This window comes from Vicugna pacos, chromosome 4 (assembly GCF_048564905.1).
Source record: "Vicugna pacos chromosome 4, VicPac4, whole genome shotgun sequence".
NCBI classification, from domain to species: Eukaryota; Metazoa; Chordata; class Mammalia; order Artiodactyla; family Camelidae; genus Vicugna; species Vicugna pacos.
The window spans coordinates 72353155-72374328 of record NC_132990.1 but is presented as its reverse complement, the minus strand read 5'-3'; the positions used below and the strand labels follow the sequence as shown (position 1 = coordinate 72374328).

Sequence of the window (21174 nt, the reverse complement as noted above, 5' to 3'; positions counted from 1 at the left end):
CTCAGGCCAGGGCTGCCAAGGCTTCAAGAAGAGCAGGGCTGAAAGATGACCCTCGGAGCTGCTCAGACACGGGGGATACAGGGGCTGGCACAGCATTTCTTGAGGGCCCTTATGGAGAGCAAGGAGAAGACTGCCCTGTGACCCCAACTGTTGGGCCTGTCCGGCAGCACAGTCAGGGGACGGCAAGGAAGTGAGCTCCCCGTCTCTGGCCGACGGGAGGCCGACTGTGGTGTGCCGAGGGCTCTGCCACTTGGACCGTGTGGCCTCAGGGGATGGCCCAGCGGAGCTGGAGGAAAACTCTGGGAAAACCTGGGCTGCCGGGGCGGCTCTGGGGCGCCTGGGCCTTCTCCTCTCGGCTTTCTGCCTCAGCCGCCTGCTCCCTCCTCACCTCATCCCAACACCCGCTCCCAAAGCCACAAACTTGACTGGGCCAGCCCTTGCCCTGAGTGGGGTCCCTCTCTAGGCCTGACAATGCCTGGCCCCCCTTCCTGGGAAGGGCAATGCCTTGCCCACACTTTTACTGTTGTTCTGAACTGCTTGTCCTTGGCAGCAAAATCCAGCATGATAAGATAGTGCCAAAAACTTCATGAAAATATCTTTCTTTTGTGAAAAAAAATTTTTTGGCTGGAATACAGACTGGGGAGGAATAGAGGAACATTTCATCTTAAACATTTCCTTTGTCATTCTATAAAGACTCTTGATCTAATAGTTCCAACTCTTTGAAAAAAATTTCTAAAAAAACCCTTTGGCCCTCTCCCCCAGCCCATCACAGGTCACTTCCGTTTTCTGCTCAAGCCTGGGGTGTGGAGTCCTCCTTGCATGCTCCATTTGCAGTAAGCCCTGGGCGAGCACGCACCCTTGCTCAGTTCCCACGGTGGTCCTGTACGGAGGCACCACACTCATCTTTATTTTACCATGAGAATTCGGTGGCTCCGTGAGGTTAAGTCACTTGCCCAAGATCACACAGCTCACTAGGTAGAAGGCAGGTCTGAGCAGGTCTGAAGCCCCGTCCCCTCCCAAGCATTCTTGTTCAAATGTCCCCAGAGGGGGGGTCCCACTGAAGTCCCCGAGCAAACGGCAGATTTGGGTAAAGCCTCCTCCCTGAGACCTTCTCGCTCTTTCTCTCCTGAAGGAAACTGTGCCCACTACCAGAAGGGCGGCTGGTGGTATAACGCCTGTGCCCACTCCAACCTCAATGGCGTCTGGTACCGCGGGGGCCACTACCGGAGCCGCTACCAGGACGGAGTCTACTGGGCTGAGTTCCGAGGGGGCTCCTACTCGCTCAAGAAAGTGGTGATGATGATCCGGCCCAACCCCAACACCTTCCACTAGGCCGGCTCCCCGCCTGACCGCTCGTGGCCGTGCTGGCCCCAGCACACAGAGCACCTCCTCACTGGGTCACCTTGGGGCCGGGAGGACTGGGACACTGGACTCTTCCCAAGTCACTGCGACAGATAACGGAACTGAATCGAAACGGTATTCTCTGTCCCTACTACTTTCTTCACATCAGACAGCCCCTCGTGTTTTCAGACAGGACAGGACTGCAATCAAGTCTTCCCTTAAATAAATTAAGTCCCTACAATAAAAACACAACTGCAAAATACCTTCATAATATACACGTGTGTGAGCCGACCTTGTGCACTTGCGTGTGTACCACACGTATATGCATTCAGATACACACACACATCATACATCTTGATACATATACAGGTTTGCCTTATACACCTAACACACGTAGACTCAGTTCTCGGATGCTGAGGCTGTTAACAACAGCTCTGCTCTTAGGAGAAGAGCGTTTTATTGATGTGCTACTTGAGCCTAAGAGCAGATCACAGACTGTGTAGCTCCAACTCGAAGAATAATCCTTGGCTTCCACATGCCTGGATTCTTCCAGGACTGTCCACAGTGCTGCCCTCTCCCAGAGGGGGTCCCAGCTTCCTTGCTTAGGATCCCCTTTTGGCACCTAGTCAAATTTCAGACTCCACGTCCCCGTCCATTCTGATACCTTTCTCCATTCTCAGGACCTTTCCCCACCCACCCACCTACCCATTCATTGGTGCCATTTGCTAAGTGCCTTCTGTGCATCAGTCCCAAGCCACTGTTGTCCAGGCACCTTTTCCACTCTTCTCTACTCCTTGCCTACTTACTCCTTACCTCTTCCGTCCCCCTGTGCTTTCCCTCCAGGCAAGATCCCTTAGTCCCCGAGTAGGAAACAGTCTGAACTCCGTGTTTCTAGTCAGGAAAGGGGAAGTCAGGCCTGAAAGGCCTGCCACATAGGTAACGGTATTTGCAGTCTTGTATTTTCATTCATACTTTAGCCTACCTGTCGTTTTAACCTTCACAGAAATAATTACCCACCTTGCCAGCAGATATTCAATTGAAGCAAAGTCATAATCCAATCATTGGGGGCCCCAAGTGGCTACAGACCAAAAGTCCCATGTTCTCAGGCCGACTAGAGTCCATATTTTGTTTCCAAACTACACTTTCCCTGAGAACAGGTGCCACAAAAATGAGGACTGGCCAGTTGTCCTGAGTTACTGAATAACCAGGGGCCACGGATCCCTTGGTTGCTGCGTTGCAGCGCAGTGGCTCTCTGAGTCCTGTTGGCCACGAAGTGTCAGGCTCAGTACTACCGGGACTCTTGCCAAGCAGGGAGCAAGGGATGACCAAGAAGGTAAGACCCTCCCCAGAGGGCACGCGGGTCGGGGTGTGCTAGATGTTGGAACGTTCGGTACTGTCCGCGTCTGGGTGTGTGCCTATTACCTCAGCAGTCTCACAAAGTGTACCATGTAGCACGTTTTGTGTATATAAAAGGGAGGGTTTTTTTTTTAATATATTCCCAGATTATCCTTGTAATGACACAAATCTGCAATAAAAGCCATCAGTGCGATTTGGATGTATCTACACTGTGTATTATTGTTTTAGAATGCCTTCCTGGGACCCTTGATATCAGAGCTTTTGAGTAAAACCAAGAAGAGATTCAGCACCAGGGGCATCCACCAAAATCATGTAATCGCACTCTCCCTATCTCTGGTTTCCATAGATGCCCTCAGGAGTCCTACATCTCCATTGGACACAGGCAGTGCAGTCAACACCTGAAACACCTTCCCCCACATCTGGTCCCATTTCACCAAATGGCACCATCTACTCAATTGCTCGGGTCAGAAACAAGGACTCCTCCCAGCCCCTTGCCAAGGGCAACCCATCCCTCCACACAAGCCCTCTTTCCTGCCCTGGTGCAGGCTCTCCTCCCCTCTCCCCTCGACTACGACAACAGGCTGCCCCTCACCAGACCAGGAGCCCTCATTCCAATCTGACTTCCACACTAGTTGCCAGAACCACCCTCCTGTAAAACTGATCTGTGGATTGGGAAGGTGTCTCTAGGCCTGACAGGAAGCCCCAAAACCATTAAGGAAAAGACTAAGGGATTTTGACTAAAGAAAATTCCTTTTTTTTTTTTTGCCCTATGAAAAATGGAGTAAAACAAAACACGACCAAGATTAAAAGGGAAATATTAAACAAGAGAAAAATATAGGAATAACAGTCATGCTACACCAAGTACTCTTTCAAATTAAGAAGAAAGATACAAACACTGTTATAGAAAACTTAATTACACGAACACATCAGAAGACTCACAAATGGCCAGTACACAAGAAAAGAGGCCAAGCTCAAGAATCACCACAGAGGTCGGTTAACTCAAGCCCAAACCATCACACGGTGCCTGGCGGATTGGCAAAGATGAAAAAATGTCAGTCTCCATGCTGACAAGGGAATGGAGAAATATGTACTCTGTGTACTCTGGATGGAAGTATAAATTGATTCAATATTTTTGAAGAGCAATTTGGCAATGTATCTATCAAAATTTAAAAGGCACTTAAACCTTTGGACTCACCAATCCCTCTTTTTAATGACCAGGTCATGTTGCCTTATGAGAGCCCTTTTTAACAAAGGTGCAGTGCAGGGAGACTGCCGTTTCCTGGGGCCTTCTGTGAGCCTGGAATTGGACTTACGTCTTCTCAGGTGACTTCACAGCAGCCTGTAAAGGAGGGACTTTCCTCTCACTTCACAGAAGGGGAGAAGTGAGGCTTGGAGCCAGAGCGCTGGTAAAAATGCCCCAGCAGGGATTAATTCAGAAGGTTCTGGGAGTCAGGCACTACTGAGTAAGAGTTCTCAAACTCTTCTCCCAAACTCCTAGGCAGTTTTTGGGGTCACAGTGGAATCTGGACACTATTAGGTGAGAATATCTCTGCCTTGGCCCAGACCAGAGCCACCCCTCCCCACCCCGACACATCTGGAGTGGGGGTGTGCGGGATGCAAGGATTGAAGGCAAAGGAAAACAGGGCCCAACCTTATCGGTTATTGGTCTTGGGTCCAAATCCCAAAGCAGAGAGCTCTGGACAAGGGACGGTAGCCCTTTTTCTAAACTAGCTGAGAACCAAACAAAAGCAGAGCACGACACCAGCCCCCACCCACCCCAGGACCCAAACTTGAGTCTTCGTCAAATTGTACCCTGGCTACATGGAAGGAGAGGAAGGAATAAGCCCATCAGAGATGTGGAACCCACTCTCCCTACAGTGAAATGGGGGGAGGGAGGCAGTTTACCAAACCAACAGCATCGAAGAAGAGAATGGGAGATGAGGGCTGTGGTCAGGTGCGGGGCCTTGGTGCCCAGAGAGACACTCACCTGCCAGCAGCCAGCCAGGTACACTCAGCCCGACCAACCCACATCAACACTCCCCCTCTCCCCTCCCACGGTGACTTTTGAGACCTACAGTCATAGGGCTCCTGCCGTTACTAAGGTCTCCACAGTGAGCGCACCTGCGGACCCAGAAGGAAGCCAATGAAACCCGGACTCTCCCCTGCCCCAGCCAAACCCCGGTACCCCAGTTTGGGCCAATACGTTGGTGGACGGAGGGCACCCACCTGCTGGGCTCATGTGGGGAACATGTCAGGAAGACAGAGATGTTCCCCAAACAAGTGATGCTGAATAAGACCCCTTCCCCCAAATCCTGCCAGTTTGAGCAAGATTGAAAGAGAAACCTTTGAACTACAGAAAACACCAGCAATGGGAATCAATGATGCTCATAATCCACAGATCCTCTCTGGGAGCTCAAGGGGTCCTCCCTGATCTCCCAGGGGCGCCTCGTTTGTTTTACACAGTGTAGTAAAAACTCTCGGTTATAGTACGAGAGAGCCAGAGAACTGGACTAAATAAAAAAGGGGACATTTTAAGTGGAACAGAATGTTAAACTGGCATTCTTTTCTGCCTCAGTTTTATCTGAGACTCAAAAGGCTAAGGACAAAATAATAGCTGCCAAGAGCCCCTATATTCTAGAGCTAGGTGCAAGACCCTCCCTGCAGGGGATGACCCCAAACTGGCTCTACAGCATTAACCGACTGCCCATCTGCAGCCCATGTAACGAGAGCCGAAAAAGTATCGTGGGGTTGGGGATGAGTCGTCCCTATGGCATCCCACTGCCACCACAGGGAAGGTAGGTGTTCCCCCTCCCTAAATCAAGTGAGAGGAACTTCAAGGGACTCTTCTAAGAGCCTCGCATGGCCGAGTGCAAGCACTACCAACTGACTCATGCCTCAAGTCTGCAGGCCAGAGGTGGCGGGCAGTGAGAAACGACACTGCCCTGGGAGCAGCAGGGAATCAAAGGACACAGGTTGCTAGGAGGCAGAGGGCAGCCTGGGTGGTGGGGTGGGGGCAGTGCAGGAAGCCCAGGAGCCAAGGAAAGGTCCTAAGAGGTCAGCTGGAGGAGAAGCATTATCCTATCAGGGGGCGGAGTCAGAGGTGCCCAGAAGGGAAATTGTGAAGCAGCAGCAGGGAAGAGGGAGAAAAGACAGGAAAGGGAAAAAGACAGAGCGTGGGTACTTTGGGCACCTGGCACCACAGGGCACCAGCTCTGGGTTCCCACTGAACCGGCCGTATCAGATGGACCCCATACCTCTCCCTCATCCCTCTCCCCTGTTCCAACCCCAGGGGCCACAAAGCTCAGTGGGCAAGCTAGGGAGACAGTGGGACTGCGGGGTCTAGTGGAGACGCTGACTGTGCACCCTCCCCGGCCCCAGACCTCCAGCCTGGCCGGGCTGTAGGAGTCCAGCCTCCTGATCACTCCACTGGACAGTCTGGAGTCATGTGACAGTTAACAGCGAGACTTCAGGGGCCTGTTAAGTTCTCAGCGTCAATTGGGAAAAGAACTAATCCACAGAGTAGGCTGGGAAGGACACAAGGGAAAAATAAAGTTGGTTTCTTCTTACACCTGATTGAGTCCAGCTCACTGAATAAGCTGGTTACATAAGGACACGAGGTAGCTCCCAGAGTCCATGAGCAGGGACGCAGCTGGGCCTCACGAGGGCCAGGAACCAGAAACCACCTGGAAGGCCTTCAAGGGGCAGGGCAGCAGCTCTCTCGGCTTCTCTCCCTTTCCTTTCCCTTTCCCTTTCCCCTGCCTACGAGGTCTCTCTGTTTCTCATTGTGCAGCCATCTGCTTTTCCCAGCATGGAATTTCTGAGCTCACATGTCCTGCTGGTTTGAGTGCCAGCAAAGACTCAAAGTCCTTCTCCTTTCCAGCTAACTCCCAGCCAGAGGACCCGACTGGCCCGCTGGGGGCTGTGTGTCCCCCTCAGTCCTATTGACTGGGCTCAGCGCAGAGCTGGGTTCTTGGAGAAGGAGGGGTCAAGGGCTGGGTCTATAGCCAAAAAGAGGTCTAGACTATGTACATCAGCTCTGGTTGGCCCTCATCCTCTCTGGAGACGACCTTTGGCCAGCGAGATGGATTCTGTCCCACTACTTGTTAGATTGTGTTCCCCAGCTCCCCCAGCTGACACCTGGCCCACCCCAGAAAGCACACCCAGCCCTTTCAGGCCCAGCTGTGTCACTAAACATGACACATGGCTGTGCCCAGATGGGGCTCCTCCTGCCCTTCCTAGATACGCCAGGTTCCTCAATCATCTCTGTGGACACAGGAAGCAACAAGTTCCCCACTGCTGGGCTCTTCCGGGCAGTATTCACTCTGGGAAACACTCATACCATCCACCCTGCGTCAGCGCTTTCCATGTGTGTCTCTCTAAACTCACAAAAACCCTATGGGGTGGGTTCTGCAATTACCCTCCCTTTGACGTAACAGAAATTGAGACTCAGAGTTGTAAGTGACTTGCCCAAGAACACACAGCCTGGGACAGTCAGGATTTGAGCTCAAGTCTGTCCGACTCCTGAGCTCCTGACTCTGCAGGATTAGACGGCTGTCCCCAAGGATGAAAGGAAGCCACTGAGGCTCCTTTCTCATTCCATCATCACTTCCTAGAATCATGGCAGCATGGAGCCCGTTTCCACAGAAGCAGGTGTGTGAGGTGGCCAGCCAGCCTGCCTGTGCAGAAGCAGCAAATGGACAGTAGGTCCCTGGATGTCAGGAAGCAAGACCAGGGCTGTTGGCCCCATCTCCAAGCAGAGGGCACAGAACAACAGGGGGCAGCAGTGGAGAATATTTCACAATTTCTTGGGGTTTCCAATCCTTTGTTAGGGCTAAAGTGGCTGGGCTCTGCCTTTCTCCCTTCCTCTTGTACGACAAGAAAGCCACATGTCCCGCTATCTGCAGACTAAGCTCCACCCTTTGGCAGTAGAAGTGTCCCACTTGTGGCTGGTCTGGCTGTCACCTCGTGCACCGACTCTACCTAGTCCAAGCCTTGGCCTGCACTCTCTGGTAACTGGGTCCCTTTTGTGGAGGCTCATCTCCCATCTCCATGCCTGCAGGACTGGGGTTTGCATACCCCATCTCTCAGATCCCATCGTCAGGCCTGAACCAGCCCTAGTCTGGGATTCCAGCCCTTGTGGACACAAGCCTTGGTCCCTACCATCACTGGAACATTGAAGTGTTCCCATCTCTCCTGAATGGGGGCATCCTGGCCTAGGCCGGCTCAGCCCACACATGGGAACCCAGACACAGGTAATCCCTCCCACCTGTACAGCCTTCCCAACGCACTTCCACATGCGTCACCTCCCAAGTGGGTGGGCCATCTGACTGTCCCTGCCCCTGCTCAGCCGTGGTTGTATTAAATCTGACTCATGAGCTGGTCAAGGGGTGCTTCCTCCCTGGCTGCCACAGCACGTGTACCCTCCGAAAGCTAAAGGACATGTCATGTTGGGAGGACAGCTCCCTGGGCAAGGGTAGACAGGTCACATTTGCCCCAACACTTAGCAGAGCTAGGAGTGGCTCAGAGCCTGGGTAGCTAATGAAGGAATGGAATTAGAATTGTCTTCTGCAGCCATATGACTGGAGCCACGCCCTAGTCATCTCAAATTGGGGAAAGAATCAGAAGCAGCACGCAGCCTTCTTGGAGCCCGGAAAGCTGACCCAGCCCAAGGCGAGTGTGCCGGGCATGGATTTCTGTCAACTCCTCTCCCTGGGGACCCGACAGTCAGCCAGCCAGCCTTTCCTCACTGATCACAGCAGCAGCACAAGGCTGTGCTGGGGATGCAGGGAGGGGGATTAAGGACAGATGTTCAGGATGCAGAGGCAGGAGCAGGGGCAGTTGAGTAGCGGGGTGGGAGGCCTAGAAGGCTGGCTGCCTGACCCAGGCCCAGGGAGTATGTGCTTGAAGCAAGAAGCAGCTTCTTTGCTAAGAGCACAAAAAATGAGCAGGTAGAGAAATGAGTATTAAAGCGAGAGGCCATCTTTCACCTGTCATTTCATAGTAAGTAAACGGCTGGTAATACCTAGCACTGGTGAGCATGGAGAAGACAGGCAGACTCACACGTGCTGGCGAGAGTGGAACTGCAACCTTGCAGCGGGCCCTCCAGCAGCAGCCACCAAATACAAATTTTTGGTCTTGCCCAGAATTCCATTCCCAGCTCTCAGTTTCAGAATTACTCTGACAGGTGACTAAAGATACATGAATAAAGATATTCTCAACAGCACCATCTGTCCAAGGGAAAAAGTAGAAACAACCTAGGCATTTATCAGTTGGGGCCAAACGGATCGGTGCACATCCAGGCACCGTCCCACAAAGCCCCACGTGGCCGAGATGCCACGGAGCCACTGGGAAGAATGAAGGTGTTCTGGACTTGCTGCCACTGAACAATGCCCACGACACTTTCAGTGGAAAAAGCAAGGTGCAAAACAAACTCTTTACCCACTCTCATTTTGGTCAAGAAGCACAAGACTCTTTGCACACCCCCACATGCACAGATACTTGTACGTGTGGATTAAAGTGCCCGGAAGGATACATGCCAAGCAGGAGGGAGAGCCAGGGACTTTCACTCTTTACTTTGTAGACTTTTTAGTGTGAATGAGTTTTACAGCAAACAGTGTGTTACTTCCGTAGTTTTAAAAGTTTTTAGAAGGATGAGTAGGAGCTGAACGGCACTCCTGAGCAAGGCCTTCTGGCCACATGAAGCAGAGGTCCTGCCCCCTGAACAGGCACTCCTGGGCCTCTGAACGTCTGGACACCTGACACCCTGAGCCCGATGTACACTTAGGAAGGGCAGTGCAGCCTCTCTGAGGGTAACCTCCTAGGACCTTTCAGGCTTTAGTCCTCAGGCACCCTCCTTTCTCACAGATGGGCAAGATTCCATCACCTCTCAAAGTGGTAACCACCCCCTCTTCCTGGAGGACTTCCTCCTCTCAAAACCAGCTTCTGAGAGGGACCCAGCACTTCCTGCTGCCCCAGAGATCAGTCTGACAGTCTTTTTTGTTTTTAATTAAGGAATTTTTTTAATGATAAATATCTGACGGCAGATAATTATTGAGTGTTTACTCCATGCAGGGGACTATCTGCAGTGCATGGCATACAATGATTTATTTGCTCTTCACAGCAACCCCATAAGGTAAATCCAGCGATTATTCCCATTTTAAAGATAATGAAGGGAGGCAGAGAGAAAGTAAATTATATTTCCAAGATTATTCAGCTAATTAGTAGTGGAATCAGGATATGAAAGAAAGCAGTTTGCCTCCAGGGCTCTTGCTATATTGTGTCCCAGAAGTAAACAGAAAATAACACACATCTAAGGAAACTTACAGTCGATGACTTGTCCTGGATTTATGGAATCATAGAGTCCTCTCTATAAATAGTCAAAGGCAGGTAGGAAGTAATTCCTCCCTTTTTGCTCCTAGACTCATCCGTTATTCTAGACAGCAGTTCGGCACCCACTGCCCAGGGGTATATACCTCCACGTTTATCACTAGAACCCAGACCCGAGAGACTGAAGACCAGAGAGAGAGATAAAAAGAGTCCTTTCCTTCTTAAGGCCTACTTGCTAAAGTCTGAGGTTCAGCCTGAGGCATCTGTTGTGTCTAGGAGATTGTCAATAACTGTTATGTCCTTTTTCTGTGTTGGCCCCACCTCCACAAGGGAGTGGGTCACAGTTCTGCATTTCAGTCAACAAAGCAAACCCAAAATACATACAGGAATTGCCTGCTTGCTCCACCATGGTGTGGGTTGCTATGTGGGGTGGTTGGGAATTTCCTGATTCCTCTGTCTCCCGCTCCCACTCTTTGGCCCCATTGCAACCTGCTCCTGATTCAATCATGTGCCAGCTGTTAGTCTCCTGTGGCCTTGAGGGCAGTGATTTGCCCTCTTGCTTCCTGCGGTTTCTGTAATGCCTCTTACTTGTACTTGGTGGGTTTATACAAAATGTGTTCAACGGGTGAATGAGTAAACGTAATGTAGTTCAATTCTACTTTTAAACATCCAGAATCTGACAGTTTTTTGTGTGTTGAATTTCAGAGCTGATTTGTTTCAGTACAGATGGGGCAACAAAGTAACAAATGTGGGGAAGTGATGAAGGTGGTGTGGTGCACTAGCTATCCACTGCTGTGTGACAAAGTACCCCCAGATTTAGCCTCTTACAACAATAAACATTTGCCATGTTGCAGTTTCCAAGGGTCAGGAATTTGAATATGTCTTAGCTGGGTGTCTCTGGCTCAGGGTATCTCTTGAGACTTGCAGTCCGGCTCCTAGCCGGGGCCGTAGTCTCCTCTGAGGGCTCCACTTAGACAGAACCTGCTTCCGAACTCACTCACATGGTAATTGGCAGGCCCCAAACCCTTGCCACACAGGCCTCTCCACAGGACTGCCAAACACACAGCTGCTGGATTCTCCCAGGACGCGAGAGCCACGAGAGAGTCAGAAGAGAGGAGCACGCAGCAGAGAGGGCAGTCTTCTCCAACTAAGTCCCGAGGTGACGTTCCATTGTTCCTGTCATACTCTGTTTGTTAGAAGCGAGTCAATATGTTCTGCCCATGCTGCAGAGGAAGGGATTGCACAGGGCAGGGATCACTGGGGACCATCTTGGAAGCTCTCTACCACGTGAAATCCTTCAGATTCTCAGGGCCACTGTCCTGACTCTCTCTCCAAAGTAGTGCTAGGAGTCATCCCAATGGCCCCAGGCTAGTCCTGAGGATGGAGAAGCTCTAGTCCTTCCTCCACCGCTCACCCTTCCCTTCTTTAGGACTGGCTGACCCTGGGAGGGCCCTCAGTCTCCCATCTTGAGCCCCTGTTCTGACAGGAGGCCCCTGGAGACACTCCTCTCTTCAGCCCACCTTCCTGGTTTCCCCAGAGGGTAAAGGCCTGTTGGAAGGAACAAATGGCATATTCTGAGGTTAGTGGTTGGGGCACTGGGATCAGACCCAGGTTTGAGCACTGGTCCCACCCCTAGAAAATGGCACTAGTAAGTGGTGAAACTTTTAACAAGTCTTATTTAGCTTCTGCAGCTATAAAATCAGTTTAAAATAGTGCCTCCCTCAGAGGAAGGAGTGTTGGGAGGACTGAATGAGATAATATGTATAAAGTGCTTGGTGTGGTGCCTGCCGCATGATAAAAAAGTAAATGTGAACTATTGTCACTATTATTATGATTGTCAGTTTCTAATTAGAAATCTAAAGACTAGAGGTCAAAGAGGAGCAGTCATCCTGATCCTGCTATGAAAATACACCTTCACTTGCACAAAATGGGCTCATGCTCTCATCCGCTTTTGGGGGATCAGACAAAATTTCTTTTTCCTTTTAAATTGAAGTACAGTCAGTTTACAATGTTGCAGACAAAATTATCTGACCCAGAGAAAAGCTAACTGCAATCCTCCCTGTTTCCCAGAAGGGACGGATGCAGCAAGGTGCTCAGCTCTGGGCAGCAAAGCGTGAAGGAAATAAGCCTCTCCCCAGCCTGTGTTCCTCCTATACTGTTTCTCTCCATGGAGGCAGAGATATTAAATGGAGGATGCATAAGTCAGGGAAGGGTGGAACCCCAGCCATGAGCATGAGGTCTTGGGTCAAATTGGGTATTCATCTGGCATATGACATTGGTAAGTCGTAAGTCAAACGGTAAGAAGTTTTTTGGGTTTTTTTTCATTCACAAAACAGGGATTTCAATGATATCCACCGGCTTTTTGTAAAAATGGAGCAAGACTGAGAAGTCCCAGAGAAACGCGAATTTTAAGGTAACAAACCCTGAGACTGCAAAAGTAAAGGCAAAATTCCCTCTGGAACGGAGAGATTTGAGAGGTTTAAGACCATATGCAGCTGATCACCAAACAAAATAATGGAAAAAGTTTCCTTCCTTTAGGATGGACTGTGTCTCTGTGATTATTCTGTTGATTGAGAAGCATGTTTCAGATGGGTCAGAAGGTAGCTTTTCCCTGCTTGCTGGGCCCCAGAGGGGGCGGATGCCTCAATTTGGGGAAGGGGAAACCTGATCAAAGGCTCTCCCTGGCCACGCAGGGATGACAGTAGATCAGGCCATTGGGCAAAGAGGAGAAAGGGCGTCATGGCCCTGGGCTCCAGGAGCAGGCGTTCCAGAACACAGGCTTAAGCTTCTCTTTGTGGCACTGACATCCCCTTATCCAGCCCTGAGCTGTGCTTCCCCAGCTCAGGAAGGAGGAGCCTGGCTCCACAGAGGTCCAGCTGGAGAGACTAGTCAGGAAAGCAGGAGATGACTGGAGGGAGGCATCAGAGGTTTGCAGCCAGACAGCCGGCTGAGGCACCATGCGACAATCAGGACGGATCTATGGAACAAATGAGTATTCCTTGGGGATTGTTGGAAACACGTGGGGTGGGTAACAGAAGGAAAAAGAGGCTGGATTTCCTGCATACGGAATGGAATTTTTTCAGTTGGGCATTAAAGGAAAGGATTACCCTTAATGCTGGCAAACTTCGGGACAGCTGGATAACACTGTGGTAACCCTGCCTTGGGAGCCACCAGACTCTGATCCTGGGGTGGCGGTGGCCCCCACCAAAGGAGCAACAGCCATGCTGATTCAGTTCTAGGAAGCAGAAGCTCTGCCAGCATCTGCCAGTTCAACCCCTCCCGCCTTCTGGAGGTGGATCAAGAGTGTGTGCCCTTTCATCTCTGCTCCAATGCATGCCTTAATTCTGAAAGCTCAGGTGCAGGGAAACGCCATATGTCTCCATCAGATATGAGGGACACACTCACTGACGACTCTTTCAGGTCTTTCCAAGGCTTTGCTCTAAAATGAACTAGTTTTAAAAGGGCTTTCCCTCCCCCACTAACAATTTCTGAAATCTAGTGATGCACCACAGGCTTCTGTGTGGTCCCCTACCTAGTCTTCCCTATTCCTCGAAGCCACGCACAAACTACAGGCCAAGAGACCCATGTTCAATGCAAACCCAAGCCAGCTACGCCCTTAAAACCCTCCTGGTCCCCTACTGCTCATGGGGGTCTGAGTCTGAGCTCCCCACTCCCAATGTCTAGGCCCTAAGCGATCTCACCCCTCCCTTCCCTCCAGTTGCTTCTCACAACACCCTTCCCCTCATTCTCTACTCTCCAGCCAGTTTTTCCAACGAACATGTTTTTCCTCACTTCAGGTCTCTTGCACAAGCCACTGTCTTTGTCTGGGATGCTCACAACTCACCTCTTCACCAGCTTATTCATCTTCTAGGGCTTCCCTCCAGAACACTCTTCCCCAGTCCCCCAGTCTGGGATGGGTCTCCCTTTCTTCGCTCCCTGGTCTTTCCCTGCACAGTGCTCAGCTCACTTATGGTATCCTATTCATTGCCAGTGAACAGATCCGGGCTCCACCAGGGCAGAAATGGTGTCTGATGCCCGGCAGTGAACACATCCACCCTGCAGAGGGCCTGGCACGTGCTGCCCTCTGGCTCAGCCCCTCACTTCCCTGGCTGTTCTGGGGGTTTGGGGAGATCAGCATAAACACTTCTTTTTGACCAATGACCACTTATTTTTTGCAAGTCCTTTTAGATTTAGGTCTGTTAATTTTATACTTGGAACTTGGAAACAACTTGCCTTTATTTTAAACTTCAGAGTTCATACTTGAGAATAAAGCCTTTCTTTTTAAAAATGGAAGGATTTGCTTGTTTGAAGGAATAGCCTAGGTTCTAGAAATTTACTTCACATATTAGAAGTCTGGGTAAATTTACCAAGAATCTAAATGTTCTCTTACTATTCAGAACTGTCAGAATGCCTAGTTTTTGTTCCTTGAGAGATCACAATTTTCCACACTGCCTATAGTTACTTTTAGAATCAGGCTCTAGACCTTTTTAAAAAAGTCCTTTACATTCCTAATTTTATTTAGCTATTTCCTGGAGGTAATTACAGGTAGTGAAAATCAAACACCCTCTAAGTCAATAAAGCTACTTAGAAATAAATGCTGTAGCCACTCTTCACAGCTCTTTGCCTGCTTTTGTTATTTCCATCTGAACTGGGTATTTACAAGGAGTTGCTATCAGATAAATTTAAGCTGCAAATAACTGACCTGACCATTTCCCGTCACTATTTTTACACTTTGAAGTAAACGGGAATAAACTTTCTGAGACAAAGAGAGTCTTATTTTTCAAATGTAGTAGGTTTTTCCCTGAGTGTTTTTTAAATTATGTTTCACGAGAAACAGTGCACCAAAGTGCAGCCAACTGGCTCTGAAATTTGCATTGAAAGGAGCTGGAATACACGCCCACAATGTTAATAACAACGGCTAGTAGGACATGAGGGTATCTTTACAGTGAGAAAGAGACACGTATATGAATAGTCCCAGGAAACCCGTTAGTGTAGAACCTTCCACAGAGGTTTAAAAGAATCATTATGAAAATAAAACCCAGGCTTGCTACTAGAGCCAAAAAATCGCTGAAGCAGCATTCAAGGTCTCAAGCACGAACCAAACGAACAAAGCAGCTGGAAATATCAAGGCCGGGCTTAACGTCCCTCCCCTTTCAGAGAATAACTCCCTCTACCCCAGGGAAAGACCCAGAGTGAGGACTCTGCCAGGGGAAAAAGAAATGGTTTCAGACATTTTTTCCTATACTGCACTTTCCAGGAATTATGTAACTCTTCCTCTTTTGATAAACAAATCCACCCCTAGGACAGGTTGGGTTTTCAAGAGGAATCTAGTACTGAAACCACAACCTGGATTTGGGCAGGGTCTGTCCATGGCAATCAGAGGTGCAGGGAGGGCCCTAGCTGCCCTCAGGACAGACAGCCCAGCTGAGCCTCAGAGTGGGAACCTGCTTCATTCTTTTTAAGGAGACCGTGGTGGCCCCCATGGTAAACCTCACAAGCCATCCTAAGGACAGAAAGCACACCGGAGTCTCCTCCTGTTCTTTCAATCTGACTTGTAGATGTCAGGAGTCGTCTCGATGCAAGGATGAGAAATGCAGTCTGACTGGCATGAGAGAGGAGAGAAATCCTCAAAGGGCGAAAGGGAGCAGAGCAGGCAATGAAGCTGGGCTCACTTAGAGGCAAGCAGGAGGATCTTGCCAGAGAACAGAGGCCCTCACAGAGCCCCTCCGGAAGCACCGGCCAGGAAGAGACAGCTGAGATGAGGTGATCAAGGACCAGGAGGGCTGCCTCTGTCCAGAAACTCAGTGGCCAGGGGCCCTGGGGCAGACTGTGTGCCCGCTGCAAGTGCAGATCTGTCCCTTGGCCTGATGAGAGCCATCATGGTCACACCCAAGGGGCCTCTGGCCAGTGGCCTGAGAAGGGGACTCACCCGAAGGGGAGGGATCTGGGAACATACGCTTGGTTTGATGAGAAGGGACACAGGTTAGCAAGGGGAGATGGTATTGGTCCAGTCTGCCTTTGGCTGAGGCCCACTAACCAATCCCTCGGAAGCCCAAGAGTTTGTGGTCCAAGAACAGAGTGTCACAAGAAAGAGCCAAGACAATTCATCTCACTTCATGCAGTGCCCGATGGAGGCCACTCACAAGTCATAAATGGCAGAGGATGTACAACTGAAAGGGAGGAGTAGGAACATAATAACCTGAGCAGTGGAGGTGGGGGGTCAGGAGAGGGCAGTGTCCAGAGTTTGGGGCTTATAGCCAGACCATCTGGGCCAAGACCTGGCTCTGCCACTCTCCAGTTATGTGACCCTAGGCAACCTCTCAGCGCCTGCTTATTCAGTGGGCCATTGTGAGCATTCATTGAGATGATGTATTAAAATGCCTACTAGCAAAGTGCCAGGCACAGAGAAAGCAGACAATCACAGCAGCTCTCACGATCCTTTTATAAGGAGAGAAGAGCCCATCCTTAAGATCCCAGAGCACCTCTGCTCGTTGAACCAGTGGGCTGCACTAGCTGCCCTCACCCTAATGCCATCAACCCATCCTTTAATTGATTAGCCTCAGGCAACGTGGGGATGGGCTTGGGAGCTGTGCCTACAACATGTCCTCCATCTGCTGATCTGAGATGGGGCTTTCCCCTCACCAAGCAGAGCAACACTGCAGTTAGTTTACAGCAAGCCATAAGAAGAGAACAAGGAAAGGATAAGAAAGCATTAAAAAAGAATGATAATCAAGCCAATAACATGGCTTATGTCTAAACAAATGGGAAAGACATTTACTGCCCTACTGAAAGGCCAGGTCTCTGGGCTTAACTCAGTGCAGTTTTCAAGGATTACATCTAAAACTAATCAATTTAAAATATTAAAACCCAAAATATAGTCAAAGGTTTATAAAATGAATGCAAAGGAAAAATAAATCAGATTTCATAGAATTAATATCAGACAAAGAAGTACAAACAAATAATAAATGGAATCAAGATCATTTTGTATGGGACACACTTCATGATGAATCTACAGCTGTTATAAACTTCTATACCGTCGTCATCCCTCGGTACCCACAGGGGATTGACTGGGTCCAGGATCACTATGGATACCAAAATCCAGGGATGCTCAAGTCCCTTATACAAAATGGCACATTATTTGCATATAACCTAGCACATCCTGCCCTATACTTTAAATCATCTCTAAGTTATTTATAATACTAATATGACATAAATGCTATGTAAATAGTTGTAAATACTATGTAAATACCATGTAAATAGTTGCCAGCACCTGGCAAAATTCAAGGTTTGCTTTTTGGAACTTTGTGGATTTTTTTCTCCCCGAGTATTTTTGGTCTGGGGTTGGCTGAATGAACAAATGCAGAACCCAGGGGTATGGAGGACCAACCATATATTAAATAATGTAAGGCAGGAACTATCGGAAATGAAAGGGGACTCTAACATATATTTCTGTCCTTGATAGACCAGGTTGTTGAAAATGAATAATTTGAATGTTACAATGTAATTATAAGAGTAACTTGAGAGATTACATCTTCTTTTCCAGCATTCATGAAACATTTACACAAACTGATCTTGCATTAAACCACAAGACAAATACCATTTTTTAAAAACCTAGGAAGCATACGTGTCATATATTCTAAACCAGTGTTTAAAAAAAATTAGAGAGAAGACTTAAAAAACCAAAGCCCTTCACAGTGGTGTTATGCATAATAAACAAAAAGTGAAACAACTCACATGTTCATCAAATGAAGAATGGATACATAAAATGTGGTGCATCCAATCAATGGAATGTTACTTGGCAATAAGAAGGAATGAAATGTTGATCGTGTTGTAACATGAATGAACCTTGAAAACATGATGCTAAGGGAAAGAGGCCAGCCATAAAAGACCACATTGTACGATTCAATTTATATGAAATGTTTGGAATAAGCAAATCCATGAAGACAGAAAGTAGATTAGCAGTTGTCTAGGGCTGAGGGTGAGGGCGTGGGAGGGAGATGGCTACTCACACATGTAGGGTTCCTCCTTGAGGTGATAAAAATGCTCTAAAATTGACTGTGCTGATGGTTGCATGACTCTGAATATACTAAAACCCACTGAATGTACACTTTAAATGGATGATACATGAATTATATCTTAATAAGGCCATTTGAAAAAGAAACAAAAAACCCTCAAGCCCTAAATTAAAATTAAAAAGCCACTATGTTAAATAATACTTGGATAAAAGAAAAATTGAAACTATAATTACAGAACATTTAACGACTATCACTGAGTACACTACACATTAAAACATGTAGGATACAACAACAAAAGCAGCAGGTAAAGGACAATGGATACCCTTCACTGTTTTCCAGTTAAAGTGGAAATCATAGTATATATACAAATAAGCCAATCATTTGTCTACAATAACTTAAGGAAAGAAGGAGAAATGAATTATAAAAGACAAAAGCGTAAACTCCATATTTCATCAAATTTAGGATGTCTCCTGTTAGCAATTTAGGATGCGCCTTTATTTTATGTATCACTAAGAAAAACTGCTGCCAATTAAGCAATGCCACAATGCTTTGTTACCATCAGTTGAAAGATGTATCCCAGTTTCAGAGATTTAAAAATGCAAAGAGAAAGAGCACATCCCAGACTGATGGAATACGGCAGAAGCAGAAAGACAATCTGACTAATAAACAAACACAAAGTCCAATTCTTTGGAAATACCAACAGACATACCTCTGGCAAAGCAAATTATAAAAAGAAAGAGAAAACAAAAGTGCAAACTATTAGGAATGCAAGGCAAATATAACCACACATACACAGGAGGTTGAAATTTGTAAGAAATTATGTGAAACCTTGCGGTCAAAAAAAAAATTAAAGGAAAAAAACTTTATGCTAATAATTCTGAAAACTTGGATCAAATGGACAATCTTCTGCGAAGATCAAATTTTCCAAATTAGCTTTAAAAGAACTAGAAAATCTAAATAATGCTCATGGAAGACATCTAAAAGTTGTCAAAAATGTATCTCAAAAAAATTTGCACTAAATCTCTGAAAATATTAGGGGTCACATCCATAAAATTTCTCTCATTATTAATACTATTTTATAACATAAGAAGATAGACAATTTTAATAAAATTAACATAACTGTGAAACCAAACCACAAGAAGTACTTTTCACCTGTCAAATTGACAAAGGAAAAAAAAAAGAAAGGAAAAGAAAAAAAAAAGCATATGAAAATACACAGTATTTGTGCACATGGGGAAACAGGCAATTTTGTCCCCTTCCAATGAAAATACAAGCTATTACAACCTCTATGGAGAGTGTTTTGAAAATACACATGAAAAGGCATTCAATTTTGCACAAGTTTTGACCCAATGATCACACTTCTAAGAATTCATTGCAAGGCAATAATCATAACTATATGTAGGAAGTTTCTGTAGCAGGGATGTCCACTGCAAAATTTTAACAGCAAAAATGTAGGAACAACTTATAAATGTCAATATTAGAGAGCAGGTTCCAGTTGGACAGATCCTTCTGATGGGACTGAGGCATAGTACAGAGATGCAGGTAATACCATTAAATGTTCATAATAGAGCAAACATACAGATTTTATATGCACCTCAACCAAGGAAAAGGTATGAAGGGAAATGTGATTATCTCTTTGTGGGAGAACAAATGATATTAATTTTCTTCTCTTCCTAATTCCTTATGATGAACATGTATTATTTTCTAAGCAGTAAAATCAATAATCATTATAATAACTTTGTTGGTACAAATCTTTTGTAACATATTAATAACACCCAGAGAACCAGAATAGAGGGGTTTGGGCCTCACTTGCCCAGTTCTGGAGGATGTGGATAAACCGGTAAGAGTCACGTGACCCTTCTAAGCCACAGGCGGGGAGGCTTGGGATTCACAGGTCATTTGTATAAGCAGCAGAATTCTCTTGTTTCAAGGCCCCCATCAAGGTTCCCATCCTCAGGAGGCATCAAAAGTCTACTTCAGCCCAACCAGCCAGCCAATTACCCTTTCATTCGTGGCCCATGCTGCTTCCTGGAAACCTCTCAAGTAGAAACTGTAAAAAAATCTTATCTGTTACTTAGCAGGTTTCTTTAAAAAATAATAAGCCAAATCAGACTCCTACCTAGATAAGGAATGCTGGGAACCATCTTCAGGCTTCGGATATATTCCCGAGTCCGCTTGTAATTATCTTCCTTAGACATCAGGTAGTCCAGTTTCTCAAAGGTGGTCTTGTCTTTTCGATTCAAAAGCTAGAATGAGAAAAAAAATACAGTTCTATGAGAGAGAAGAGAAATAAACCAGAATGAGCTAAAGAGAAAGGATTAACTGTGGGCGAAGACTAAAAGGAAACGTCCTCAACGGGACGTCTTCAGTGTGCAGAATCCTGGGCACAGCTAAGAATTTTAAGAGGCTGTTTCACATAGAGATGGAAAGGTTTTCATCGCCTCGACTTTGTCACTTTTCATAGACTCTCACACTTGGAAGACACTCTCCAAAGGTCCCAGTCCACTGTTCTAAATGACGCCAGAGTCCTCCACAGAGCACCCGCCTCCACGGGTGCACAGACCCTACAGCAGCAAGGAGCTCAGAGAGAAAAACACATCGCTCAAGGTTGCCTAGAGCTTTTTCACAGCCATATCAGGTCTCTTTCCTCAACATCTCTGCCCTTGCTGAAGGCCCCAGGAAATTCCACACGGTTCACCTGTGTACGTTGCATAGGTAGGCCATCGCTCCACCCTGGCCTATCTCCTCCAGATTCCCCATGGTCCACGGCTGGGTCATATTTATACTGGGTGTGTACAGTGTTTTAGTCAAAATAAGCCAAGTTCTTTTCCATATACTGTTGTCTAAGGGGTGATTTAGTTACACAAATACAGGATCAGCAGGCACCCACAGCCCAGAGATCCTTTATGACTGAGATTACTGGTATGTAAAGCTGGTCACCAGGGAAGGGACGTCTCAGTGTTTGTAAGGAGGCTTCGTAGAAGGAAGGAATATAAACTGAATCCTGGTTCTCCAGACTGGATGCTAAGGACTCATGCTGTGGGCGCCTTACATGTCCCCAGTCAAGGCCAAGTGCCAGGAAATGGCAATAAGTCTCCTTGAATAAAATGGCTTTGAGGAAAGGAGGCTAGGCCAG

At 47.6% G+C, this 21174-nt stretch overlaps 2 protein-coding genes across 10 annotated transcripts in view; one reads left to right on the top strand and one right to left on the bottom strand.

The window, feature by feature from the left end:
- The window catches only part of ANGPTL2 (angiopoietin like 2), a 33955-nt gene extending 31065 nt beyond the window's left edge, over window positions 1-2890 (top strand). For both annotated transcript variants that reach the window (XM_006205499.4, XM_072960160.1), the window contains exon 5: window positions 1133-2890. In XM_006205499.4, coding sequence (XP_006205561.1) covers window positions 1133-1332 — 200 coding nt within the window. In that variant the 3' untranslated portion in view covers window positions 1333-2890. The remainder of the gene's footprint in view (window positions 1-1132) is intronic.
- The window catches only part of RALGPS1 (Ral GEF with PH domain and SH3 binding motif 1), a 262271-nt gene that overhangs the window by 122776 nt on the left and 118321 nt on the right, over window positions 1-21174 (bottom strand). For all 8 annotated transcript variants that reach the window (XM_031677558.2, XM_072960157.1, XM_031677559.2 and 5 more), the window contains one exon: window positions 20158-20284. In XM_031677558.2, coding sequence (XP_031533418.1) covers window positions 20158-20284 — 127 coding nt within the window. The remainder of the gene's footprint in view (window positions 1-20157; window positions 20285-21174) is intronic.